This window comes from Schistocerca gregaria, chromosome X, assembly GCF_023897955.1.
Source record: "Schistocerca gregaria isolate iqSchGreg1 chromosome X, iqSchGreg1.2, whole genome shotgun sequence".
In the NCBI taxonomy this organism is placed as follows: domain Eukaryota; kingdom Metazoa; phylum Arthropoda; class Insecta; order Orthoptera; family Acrididae; genus Schistocerca; species Schistocerca gregaria.
In genome coordinates this window covers 116,964,260-116,978,066 of record NC_064931.1, presented here as the reverse complement: position 1 = coordinate 116,978,066, position 13,807 = coordinate 116,964,260, and the positions used below count along the sequence as shown (strand labels likewise).

The 13,807-nt window shown below is 40.0% G+C and overlaps 1 protein-coding gene across 6 annotated transcripts in view; it reads left to right on the top strand.

The window, feature by feature from the left end:
* LOC126297790 (zinc transporter foi) overlaps window positions 1-6,799 on the top strand; it is a 176,720-nt gene extending 169,921 nt beyond the window's left edge. For all 6 annotated transcript variants that reach the window (XM_049988992.1, XM_049988994.1, XM_049988993.1 and 3 more), the window contains one exon: window positions 6,290-6,799. In XM_049988992.1, coding sequence (XP_049844949.1) covers window positions 6,290-6,436 — 147 coding nt within the window. In that variant the 3' untranslated portion in view covers window positions 6,437-6,799. The remainder of the gene's footprint in view (window positions 1-6,289) is intronic.
* The last annotated feature ends 7,008 nt before the right edge of the window (window positions 6,800-13,807 follow it).

Sequence of the window (13,807 nt, the reverse complement as noted above, 5' to 3'; positions counted from 1 at the left end):
GAACTAAAATGAATGGTTGATTAGAAATAATGCCATGGTCAGTGTGCTATGAAATTCTGGCTTAACTGAGGAGCAGAGGTAGTGTAAATTGTTTGAAGCATATTAACATAAATAGAAACTATAGTACTTAGTTATCTTGTTAACAGGTTTTCTCTTAAATGATTCTCTTTGGAAAGTAATGGGCTAGTGTCATCAAAGATGACAGCATGCTGGTGAATAACTTTGGAACAGACATTACAATCTGTTGTTTAGATTTACAGAGTAGTTGACTTTTTATAGTGATCCAAGGCAACAGAAGAAATGTAGAGTGTAAGTTGAGTTGTCAGAAAGGGAGAGAACAGTTTGCACCGAATGTCAGGAAGTCATTTCTGAAAGTATTTGTATGGAGTGTAGCCATGTATGGAAGTGTAACATGGACAATAAATAGTTGAGACAAGAAGAGAATAGGAGCTTTCGAAATGTGGTGCTATAGAAGAATGCTGAAGATTAGATGGGTAGATCACATAACTAATGAGGAGGTATTGAACAGAATTGGGGAGAAGAGAAGTTTGTGGCACAACTTGACTAGAAGAAGGGATCGGTGGGTATGACATTTTCTGAGGCATCAAGGGATCACCAATTTAGTATTGGAGGGCAGCTTGGAGGGTAAAAATCGTAGAGGGAGACCAAGAGATGAATACACTAAGCAGATTCAGAAGGATGTAGGTTGCAGTAGGTACCGGGAGATGATGAAGCTTGCACAGGTCAGAATAGCATGGAGAGCTGCATCAAACCAGTCTCAGGACTGAAGACAACAACAACAACAACAACAACAACAACATGTCACATTAGATTATCAGTCCTAACTGTACTACAATTAAAAAACATTGTAGCTGACAACTTATCTAGTGCACAAATAATATAAGTGATTTACATAAATAAATATGAAGAATGCCTCGTGATTGTAAATATGTGCTAGAAAGTGGATGAGTGGGCTGGGACAAAGGATGAGAGATACATGCAGACATGGTTGAAAAGATTAGTAGAATTTTAGGGACAAAGGAGGAGATTTTTCTGCTATACCTTCATTGCACTACCAATACTGGATTCTATTCTATAAATGATCTATTATTCTGTAAGAGTTTGTAATTATGTTCATGTTCCATGAAACGTGTATGTGATATCTTGATATGATGTACAGTGTGTCGACAAGTTTACAAAGCTGACATGTTTAGAATTTTCATTATATATGTGCCCACATGCTGATCATTTGTGATTCACATCATACATCACCTATGTTTAAACTAATTGACTGAAATTTCATGTCCATGTGCTCTCACTTGCTCTTATTGTCTACCAAACCATTTCAGTGTGGAAGTGGTCAAAACCTTCATTGCTCCAAAATTCACCACTTTGTGTGATGTAAATATCACGAAAAGTGGATGTCATGTTTGTGGGCAACTACATTGCCATGAGGAAAGATGATATTTAATCTTTTGTAATCCTCTATTTGCTCATTTTTTCTCAAGTTAGTCCAGGAACTTTCATACCATTTGCCAGTTATTTCTTTCTCCTTTTCAGTTTCAGTCTTTCCAGCAGATGAAATCTGTTTTGCATCATTTGGGGCTTGATTACATTTTAATGAAGTCATGGATCCCTGTTTCATCCTCAGTAACACATTGCTGCCCAGAATCAGTTGGATTCTTTTTAATATAGTGCAACAATGAATGAGGCTGCAGAAAACCATTTTACAACATGCGTTAGATGAGTATGTGCCAAGCAAAATCGTAAGAGATGGAAAAGAGCCACCGTGGTACAACAACTGAGTTAGAAAACTGCTGCGGATGCAAAGGGAACTTCACAGCAAACATAAACATAGCCAAAGCCTTGCAGACAAACAAAAATTACGCGAAGCGAAATGTAGTGTGAGGAGGGCTATGCGAGAGGCGTTCAATGAATTCGAAAGTAAAGTTCTATGTACTGACTTGGCGGAAAATCCTAAGAAATTTTGGTCCTGTGTCAAAGCGGTAGGTGGCTCAAAACAAAATGTCCAGACACTCTGTGACCAAAATGGTACTAAAACAGAGGATGACAGACTAAAGGCTGAAATACTAAATGTCTTCTTCCAAAGCTGTTTCACAGAGGAAGACTGCACTGTAGTTCCTTCTCTAGATTGTCGCACAGATGACAAATTGGTAGATATCGAAATAGACGACAGAGGGATAGAGAAACAATTAAAATCGCTCAAAAGAGGAAAGGCTGCTGGACCAGATGGGATACCAGTTCGATTTTACAGTGAGTACGTGAAGGAACTTGCCCCCCTTCTTGGAGCGGTGTACTGTAGGTCTCTAGAAGAGCGAAGCGTTCCAAAGGATTGGAAAATGGCACAGGTCATCCCCATTTTCAAGAAGGGACGTCGAACAGATGTGCAGAACTATAGACCTATATCTCTAACGTCGATCAGTTGTAGAATTTAGGAACATGTATTGTGTTGGAGTATAATAACTTTTCTGGAGACTAGAAATCTAGTCTGTAGGAATCAGCATGGGTTTAGGAAAAGACGGTCGTGTGAAACCCAGCTCGCGCTATTCGTCCACGAGACTCAGAAGGCCATAGACACGGGTTCACAGGTAGAGGTCGTGTTTCTTAACTTCCGCATGGCGTTCGATACAGTTCCACACAGTCGTTTAATGAACAAAGAAAGAGGATATGGACTATCAGATAAATTGTGTGATTGGATTGAGGAGTTCCTAGATAACAGAACGCAGCATGTCATTGTCAATGGAGAGAAGTCTTCCGAAGTAAGAGTGATTTCAGGTGTGCCGCAGGGGAGTGTCATAGGACCGTTGCTATTCACAATATACATAAATGACCTGGTAGATGACATCGGGAGTTCACTGAGGCTTTTTGCAGATGATGCTGTGGTGTATCGAGAGGTTGTAACAATGGAAAATTGTACTGAAATGCAGGAGGATCTGCAGCGAATTGACGCATGGTGCAGGGAATGGCAATTGAATCTCAATGTAGACAACTGTAATGTGCTGCGAATACATAGAAAGATAGGTCCCCTATCATTTAGCTACAAAATAGCAGGTCAGCAACTGGAAGCAGTTAATTCCATAAATTATCTGGGAGTACGCATTAGGAGGGATTTGAAATGGAATGATCATATAAAGTTGATCGTCGGTAAAGCAGATGCCAGACTGAGATTCATTGGAAGAATCCTAAGGAAATGCAATCCGACAACAAAGGAAGTAGGTTAAAGTACGCTTGTTCGCCCAATGCTTGAATACTGCTCAGCAGTGTGGGATCCGCACCAGGTAGGGTTGATAGAAGAGATAGAGAAGATCCAACGGAGAGCAGCGCGCTTCGTTACAGGATCATTTAGTAATCGCGAAAGATGATAGATAAACTCCAGTGGAAGACTGCAGGAGAGACGCTCAGTAGCTCGGTACGGGCTTTTGTTAAAGTTTCGAGAACATACCTTCACCAAAGAGTCGAGCAGTATATTGCTCACTCTTACGTATATCCCGCGAAGAGACCATGAGGATAAAATCAGAGAGATTAGAGCGCACACAGAAGCATACCGACAATCCTTCTTTCCACGTACAATACGAGACTGGAATAGAAGGGAGAACCGATAGAGGTACTCAGGGTACCCTCCGCCACACACCGTCAGGTGGCTTGCGGAGTATGGATGTAGATGTAGAAAAAGAACAGTATAATCAACATTTTTGTTCACATAGTCCATGTTTTTCCTACTACGAAACTAACATGAGAAGAGGAACAGTCAGGAAGAATGGATACAGTCATCACTAGATATGATGTGGTTTCGATCCAAGACTGCAGTGGCAAGCAGCTGTGCAGGCAAAGGAAGAACCGTGTGCCACTTCCCTCCTATAGCACGTTGCTCCTACACCAAGGAGGACTGGCCTCATTTTAGAGAATGAGTACTTTTCCTGCCCCTCCCCCAAATAAAAACACAATTGCTCCTCAGCACAGTCAAAGGCAACCTCAAGAAAAGTCGGGCATTGAGCTGGTAAATTACCACAGATATTTTGTACTGACAGCCACTTTTATTGTGTGTCAGTATTTTCAAACCTTTATTCATTCGTGTCAATGAACATTCAAAAATCTCTAATCCAAATACATGAACATGATGCTCTTTTTGTGTGATTAAATAAAATATTTTTTTCTTTAAGAGGAATACAATCACTTTCCAATAACAAAAGTGTGTGTTTTGTTCAAGAACTGTGGGTTGCTTGCAATGGGAGCTTCTGTAAACCACCATACTGAATGGGAATGTCAATTGAGGACATACTTGACATTTTACCTGTAAGGCTGCTTCAGTCGGAGTCCACACTTAGTTCATACCAGCCACTGAATGTTGATATTGCTGTTGCATATTCAGTGTACCCTGTGCATGCTCTGTGAGTGGTGTTTCTCGTGAATAGTCATGCAACAGGATAATTTCTTCTCATTGTTTTTCATTTTATTTTGAATTCATAAGAGGGCACCTGTTGACCGTACAGCTCATTGTAATTCCTGTGGGGGAAGTTCCCAGCTTGTAACAACTATAAATTAATTCTCTATCCCCATAGCAATGCTGCATACCACATATTACCAGATGTCAGTACTAATTTAGGAATTTGTATTTTCTGCATCTGCAATCGCGTAAATGTTGTACAGTGCTAGGTGTTCCATTCTAATCGTTATGGCGTTTCAAATTTTTATATGTAAGCAGGTATTCCGTGTTTTTCCAGCTCTGCTAAGGAGAATAATTATCTTGAATTTAGCATGTTTTATTGGTATTAGTGTTGCAAGATAACCACCTCACTTTTATGAAATACACTTTAAGACAAAAGAAAAATGACACACCACAAAGGAATTATCAAAATGTGATGGAAATCAGGAGATTTGATGTACATATACAAACAAACAAATGATTACAATTTCAGAAAAATTGTGTGATTTATTCAAGAGAAAGAGCTTCACAAATTGAGCAAGCCAGTAATGTCTTGGTCCACCTGTCGCTATTATGCAAGGAGCAAAAACTCTTGCCGTATGTGGGCAGGCATTAAATTGTTGAAATATATGGGCAACAAAACGGGGCATAGAATATTGTAGACATACCATCATACTGTAAGGATGCTGCAGATGACGATCAAAGGTGTCCTGCTATGAAATGAATTGAAATGGCATCCCAGACCATCACTCCTAGTTGGGTCATTTGATAGGCAATAGTCAGGTTGGTATCCTACTACAGTCCGGGTCATCACCAGACAGATCTTTACTGATTTTTGGGACCCAGTTCAAAGCGGAACTCATTACTGAAGACAGTTCTACTGTAGTCACAGAGATTCTAGGCCGAAGACAGTGGTAGGATACCATTCTGACTGTCGTATGGTCCAACAACCAGGATTGATGGTCTGGGGTGCCATTTCTTTTCATAGCAGGACCCCTTTAGTTGTCATCTGTTGCACCTGTACAGCACAGTGGTACGTAGATGATACACTACACCCAATATTATTGCCATTCACTGCTGGCCATCCTGAGCTCACATTTCAGCAATATAATGCCCGCCCACACACAGCAAGAGTTTCTATTACTTTTTTTTGATGTTTGCCTACCTTGGCGAGCAAGATCACTGGATCTCCCCCCAATTGAGAACATTTGGAGCATTATGGGCAGGGCGCTGTAACCAGCTCACAGTTCTAATGATCTGATGTGCCAATTGAAAAGAATTTGGCACGATATACCTCAGGAGGACATCCTCAGGAGGACATCCAACAGCTCTATCAATCAATGCCGAGCTGAATAGCTGCTTGCATAAGGGCTAGAGGTGGACCAACACACTATTGACTTGCTCAGTTTGTGATATCGTAATCATTTGATGTGTGCACAACATCTACTGATTTCTGTCCCATTCAGGTACCTCTCTCTCTCTCTCTCTCTCTCTCTCTCTAAGTGCTGGTGCTGTGCTGTGTCTGTGGTAAGGTACAGAGTTGACTCTTGCATATAGGAGACCCCCATACAGTGTTCCTAGAATTTGCAGATGTGTGTGGCAGCGTGCAAGGATAAGTGATGAACACCTGATGTCAAGATTTTCAACAACTACTTAATGATAGTTTCTGTTTTGTGTGATTTAACCATCCTTAGCAACTCTGACACTTAAGCTTTTGCAGTGTCATTGTATTTAAATAGTCAAAATGATTACACTGTTGACTGATTAAACCAGAATATTCTTTGAGATTACTTGTAGCTTTCCTGTAGAGACACTTAATTATTTACGTATTAACTAATGTTTCAGATTCCAGAGCTTACTAGCGGCCACTCGAAGGAGGGCGGCTCGTTGTGCCAGTGCCTCCTGCAGTTCCTCGGCCTGCTGCTTGGTGTTGGAATCATGCTCTTAATTGCTCTTTATGAGCATGATATTAAGACTGTCTTCAAAACTTGACGAAAATATTTTAATATTTCTTGGCAGCTGCTACTGAAGTCCCATATTTTAAAATTCGTTGTTCTGTCAGTGATAGTAGTTGATTTTTAAGATGTCTATTGATTTGAGTATAAAAATGTGTGGCAGCATATTGTCTGATCCATTCTGTGTGTGCTCAACAAAAATCATAATTCAATGAAACTGCCCTCTCAGCTTATGTATTTCTCTTTAATCATTGCTTTCTTTATTAGCATTTATTAATATGAAGGTTTGCAATATGTTAAGTAGGGCATTACATATCTCTAAGATAATTTTTCTACTTTTCAGTTTCCATTATTTGTTGAATGTAAGTTCACCACGCTAGGACCTCCCCCCCCCCCCCCCCCCTTTCCCTTCTCATCCTCCTCCACAATTTCAAATGATACTTTAATGCCAGCTAAAATTCATGGCTTGAATTGCACAAGGTTCTTGATGGAGACACATCAACTTCCAAGACTCTCGCCATAATAACTAGGTTTGCAAATATTTTATGGGTAGTTGTTTTGTGCAAGGAAGATTAATTTTCCTCTATATCACATCAACTTTGTGCCCTGTGTTAAACATGGTGAAATGAGACATTCCTGTGGCAAATGCTGTTTTGCACTCTGGAAGTAGTTGACTCTTTTTTTCACCTCAATTTAAATTATTTGTAACTGCCTGGTGTTACTGTTACTTTTGTCATGCCAAGTGGCTGGTGAACTTAGGTTTTCTGTTGTTTCTTAAAAATTATTTTTATGTTATTTTCTTTGTGTAAGTGTATTTATTTTGTTTGTATTTGAGTAACTGTTCTGCATTTGTTGTCAGTTTTAAATTCTTTACTCACTCATTTGAAGTTGTATTTATGATAGTTTAATTTGTGAGGTTTTGTAACATTGTTGAAGTGTGTGTGAATAAACAGTGGATAAGTTTTCTACACAAGTTTTTCACTTTCCTTGCCAATTGCTGCAACACCCTTCTTTTACATTGTACAGACATTTTAGATCGTTTCAGTGGAATGTCCTCTTAATGTAAGAGTAACTGAAAAGGTTTGTTTATCAGTTGCTGTTTAATTAATGAAAATGAGGTACTTGTTAAAAATTACACACAACACTATTGTTGTTTTTCTTTTTGTGGGACAGCAACTTTAAATGCCTGGGGGAAAAGTAAACTCATTTGTGAATTGAAGACCTTGGCTGTAAACAATGGTAAAGTTATTATTAAAAGTCTCACAAATAGAAATTTCAAGTACATCCACTGATATTTTTTTTTTTATTCAGAAAAGTAGTTGTGCTCAAATATTTCTACACTGATAACTTTCATAAATTCTATCCAAAATGTTCTTAAAAACACATCAATGGGTACTTAATACTGTGTAGTTGCAAACTGAGTATATTTGACATGATTTACCACTGTTTATGCTGGGTGAGTTAAAAAAACATTATTGTGAAACCTCTCAAAAATACAAATTTGCAAGGTCCAAATTTTTCAGTTTATAATACTAACATTTGCATCAACACATTCTGAAATAATATAGCGTAACAACAACCTCAAAGTAATCTATATTAAGAATGTCCCTTAACATTTCTGTCATCACACTGTTGTGTAAACAATGGTAAGGAACACAACATTGTTAAACTGCTTAAAAAATTATTCATATTATATTATTTAGCAAGCACATCTGCGCTCAGGGCTATATTTAGGATCTTTATCGGACTCATAGTTGTCATCATTATCAAATTTGTTGAAATTTTCCCTGAAAAGCATTTTCCTGACATGTTACTGTCACCACCACTAGCAATCATCTTTTTGGTGCTTACCACTGTTTATATGCATACATTGTGGCAGAGTTGCCATTTCTCATTTGTCATGGAACAATGAACCAATACGAATAAAGCACGTAACATTAAATGTTTTACATGCAGTAACTCAGTTTCTTGGTGAACACTCCTTACCACTGTTTACAGCTGAGGACTTCAGTTATGTTCAATAAGATGATTTCTGAAAGCTAAGGGTATAATGCATGTGAAGTTCACTGTGATCTGTGTGACTTTTATGTGCTTTCAACAATAAATGAGGGTAAAGTAAATGACAGTATACATTTGGGAAAAGTCATTCATTTGCTGGATGTACAAGGGACTGTCAGGCCATAGACCTTGCTGAGTATGTAAATGAGAAAGTGTTGGAAATTTCCACTTATGTGTTTGGTAATATTGCACTAAATTGTTAATAAGAAACTGATTTATCAAAAATTATGTATACCAAAAGTGGTGTTAGATTGATATTAAATGCTATGAATGACATCAGTCCATCTATTTTTGACCAACTTTAGTGGATCAGAACATATGACAGGGGTCAAATTAAACTGGTTATTTTGTTACTAACTTGACAGTCCACTGTGTATAATCAACAATGAAACTTCAATATTAGTTGCAATCAATTAACTTCTGCTCACCAAGAACAGAACTACTGTTGAGTGTTGCTGTATTGAATTTGCAATGTTGTCTGCTCAGAGTGAAGTTTTACAAATAACTGTCATAATCTATTTGATTAATAATTATAACACCACCTTGAATTTTCTTTCATATTATGATGAAGTAACTATTTTGTACATTAATAATGAAACTTGAAACATACTTAAAAATTAAATTAGTTTAATTATGATAAATGACATGCAGCATTTCATATCAGTTGAAAAAAGTAAACAAACTAAAAAATTATACAACTCCCAGTGTGGTAGAGGGTCGTGGTGCTGCCTGTCTGTTCATGATGATCTTGTCGACTGGGATAGTGGTGTCCAACTGAGCTCTGCATGGGATGTAGCGCTAGCAAGAATATGTCAAGAGTGCTCTGATGTGAAAGCAGCATATGGAATAGACGAGCAACACCAGGACCCTCCAATACACTGAGGGTACCCTTAACACCTCTTCAACACCCATTCTGGAGCATGCAATTGGCCCAACCATTGAATATGAGGCAGAGGAGCCTGTAGTCTAGCATCTATAAAGTTACGAACTGGATGTGAACCTGACATTTTTCCCTGAAGATGACAAGTAGGAAACTTGTCAAAATGTTGCCGCATAACAACGCCTCAACTTGGACGATAACCTGAGAAGACTTAATCATGTTATTGGTCTGTTGTATAGATTTTTATTACAATTATTTTGTACAACGTGGAATATTGCAGAATGTGACCTGAAATAGTCAATTATATTACTTTGGGATTAGCCAGAAGGAATAGCTCATATGTCTGTCCAATAGTTATAGAGCAGTTAGATCTGCATGGGAAGTTAACTCGTGTTAACATGGCGAACAGAGCACAAGTGCACTCCAGATTTGTAACCAGAAGGAATGGCACAGTTTGGATAAGTGTAAGATGGCCAGATATATTCAAGATGTTAATGCAATGTGAAGAGATTGCCAACAAGGCCATCTGCAAGTGTTTCAGTCTTATAAAATCTTCCGTAAGGTATGCTGGTGCTTACATATTAGAGCCAGGGGTGACACTTGTCAGTTCTAACTATGGAGTGGCAGAGCAATCTTACGCTGTCACACCCCACCCCCGATGAGGGGTGGCAGTGACTGGATGATAATGGCTCCACTGAGACCCCTGAACGCTGCTGTATTGGCTAAACTGCTGTAGCAGTTCTTTGCGGCACTGAGGTTTCTAAATGGCCCACATATGTAAACATCTATGCTGTCGGGTGTGGTGTCTGGATGTAGCCTTCTTGCGTGCTGTTGTCATTGTGTTCTTCGTCTAGTTGGGTGATCTGCCAACTTTCTGGCACACGTACATAGGGGTGGAAGTACGCACCTAGTGGTGGTGGTGCTGACAAATGATGGAGCTACCTCTTAGGAGCTGTCAGTTGACAGTATCTGGATCTTTTCATTTGGTATGCACAGATGATCCAGCGAGGTCAAGACTGCAGTGTGAGGAAGAGAACTAGGTGTTGCTGAGTATCTCTGTGCCACCATGCGGCAACTTTAAAATTGCATAATGTTAAGGACAATCAAATAGTTTAAAATCAGAGATGGTAACATAGTCTACATTAAACGGAGTCAAAGTCCAAATCCGCAATTGTTGTTTATCGTGTTTTCACTGTGTGACAACCGGTTTCATAGCCTGGAGATATGTCTTTGGGTCACATAAAACTAGTACTTTACGTGCCACATCTTCCAAGGTACAAGCATGCTTAAAAACATGCACACTTTGGCCTTGGAAGCTGTGGGACAGGAAGTATTAGTTTTATGTGACCCGAAGACATACCGCCAGGGTATGAAACCAGTTGTCAGACAGTGAAAACACAATACAAATCTATGGCAGATTTGGACTTTCACTCAGTTTAAAGTAGACTATTTTAGTATCTTTGGTTTTAAATTTTTTGATTGCCCTTAACATTATATACAAGGTTTTTTAGCTGTAGTTGCCCGACCTATAAGGTTATTTGTGTAACTTTAGGAGTGTCAGTGGCAGCACAGACTGTTGGGGCAACTGTAGACATACTGATGGCAGCAGTAGTAGTAGTAGTAGTAGTAGTAGTAGTAGTAGTAGGAGGAGGAGGAGGAGCAGTAGTAGTAGTGTGGGTCATAAGGGCTGCAGGTGCGGTGGTTGTCATCTGGTTGGTTGGTGAGACAATGGAAAATGCATTAGTAGTGACAGAAGCAGCAGTGGTGACAGGATCAAGTGCAGCGATGGTTTCAATATCTGCCCTGTCAGAGGAGACAGGGCCTGTACCTGACATTGTGGTTCAGGCTAGTGGTTGTCACTATGTCATTACCCGCAGCTAGCATTGATGCTGGGAGAATTCTGTACTTTCAGTATAAAGATGAACAAACGGCTCTGTTGAAGGAGGCAGGGTCCGCATGTGGTGCTGTGCTAGAGGTTGTCACTATATCGTGCCTGCAGCTGGCATTGGTGTTCTGAGAGCTCTGTACCTTCAATACGACAATGAACGAACCGTACCATCATGGCACAAGAATTGTGCTGGAATCTATTCCAGCTGTCAGCTGATCATTTGAGCCTGTGCTGGAATGGCTGGGCTATACTGGGTCTTGTGTGATGCTGGCTTGACTTCCAGAGTGATGTGAAACAGATGCAGGTGAGTCTATGTCTACTGGATGTGAAGTAGTTTGGCTGGTTTCACTTCTGAGTGGGTTCGGTAGGTACTGAGGAAGATAGTGTGGGGCGGCCCTTCAATTTCAAGTAATTTTTTATAGTGGCCACATGAACGAGACACTGTAATGACCACATGTTTCTTATTCTATGTGTATTTCAAGGAAGCATCCACCACCAGTAACCACATTTGATTTAAGAAGGTGCCAACAGTATCTGTGATGGAGAAAATGCCTGCAGGGGAGCTGCCTGCTGCTTTGGCACCAGTTGCACATATGAACAATTCATTCAACATCCACATAATATTGGCCGAGATATTTCATTTCTGTTATTTTCCAGTGCCCCAGTAAAGGGCAACATTGTTTTGGCTCACAGGGAATGGGGGATTATGACACGCTGTTCCTGTACTCACACATGACTACTCTGCAATTTACACTTACATGTTTTGCAGTGGGTTCACAGAACCACTTTCATACTATCTCACCTGTTCTGCTCTTTAGTTGAGTGTGGTAAAAATGGACACCTAACTCTTTACGTGTGAACTCTAATCTTTCTTATTTTACCACAATGGTCATTTCTTGCTCTGTAGGTGAGTCAACAAAATATTTTGGCGTTACGAGGATAAAGGTGGTTATTTTGTGGAAAGATCGACTCCCCTATTTCACAATACTAAAAAATAAGCTGCCCTTCTATATATATATATATATATATATATATATATATATATATATATATAATGTCCTCCGTTAGTTCCAAGTGGTGGGGATACAATACCGCACAGCAGCACCCCAGAAGAAGACAGACAGGCATACTGCAGGCACACCCTTTAGTAGATCTGTTGCATCTTGTAAATGCTCTGGCAATAAAACGCAGTCTTCAGTTCACCTTCTCCACAAAATTTTCTGTGTTATGGTCCCAATGTAAGTCATTCATGTTGTCATCCCTAACTACCAGTGGTTATAATTATACTTTCCCTATTTAACAGAGAAACTAATTACCACATGAGGACGAAACTTGGTAGCATTAATGTCAAGGGCATGGGGATGAGAAATAATGTAGAATCAATTCAACTGAAACACTTTTAATGTCGTTCTATGGTACATCATACAATTACATACCAGTACCATTACTGCCACAAAAGGGGCTCAATACGGCATCCATCAGTGTCCAAAAGAGCCTGAAAGTGCAGGATTGCGTTTTGCACAGCAGAATGAAGTATGTCTGTAGGTATGCTGGCTACCTCTTGATATGCTGCGCTTCAGATCAGCATGTGTGAATGTTCCTCTGGTAAACCCTACTCTAGGTTGCCCCACAACCAGAAATCACAGGGAGTGAGATCATGTGATCATGCTGGCCAAGTAGTTGGAAAGGATCGGCGGATAATTCAATCGTTTCCAAATGCATTTCGGAGAATCAGGTGAACTTCACAAAAGATGTGCGTGGGGGCCCCATCTTGCATGAAAACTGTTGAGTTTAATGCATCTCTCTCCTGTAGGTTGGGTATGACACGCTGCTGAAGCATATTGCAGTAACACTGGCGTGTCACACTGCTCATCTTTGGTCCTTGAGTGCCAACCTGTTCAAAAAGGATGGACCAGTGATGAATGTATCCATGAAGCCACACCATACAGAGGAACTTCATGCACAGTAACTGGAGGTGAAGATTCCCACACTCAGCAATTCTGTGTGTTCACCTCATACGTCAGAGAATAATGAGCTTCGTCTGTCCAAAGGATGGTCCAGGGCGAGCGGTCGTCAATTTCAATCAATCCTTGCAAGAAAGAGGAGAGTGAAATCAACATGTTGTGTGTCCTGTGGTGCAAGCTGCTGTATGATATGGATCTTGTATGGATATCATTTGAGAATGGCTTGAAGCACCTTTCGGGATGTTGCATTGTCATGACAGCACGCATACTGCCTGACAATCGGGAATTATGTGCAGCATTATCTGCCATAGCAACAGCGGTTTCATCAGCCACCTGTGGTGCAACCGGTCGTCGCCATCTTCCCGGAGTGATGCACAGTTGTCCAGTCTATTCGAAATTCATCATGCTCTGCACAGCACGTGGAGAAAGGTGTCCCTTCCATAATCCTTTCAGCTGGCAATATTCTTTAAGTGGAGCTGCAGCATTATTGTTGTTTTGATAATAGAGCTTCACTTATAATGCCCTCCTTTTATCCAAGCTCATGTTGACATATTAACAAATGTACTGCAGCTGGTCAGGTGTGTGAGACTCAATCACAATGACTGATCATGGCTCCTG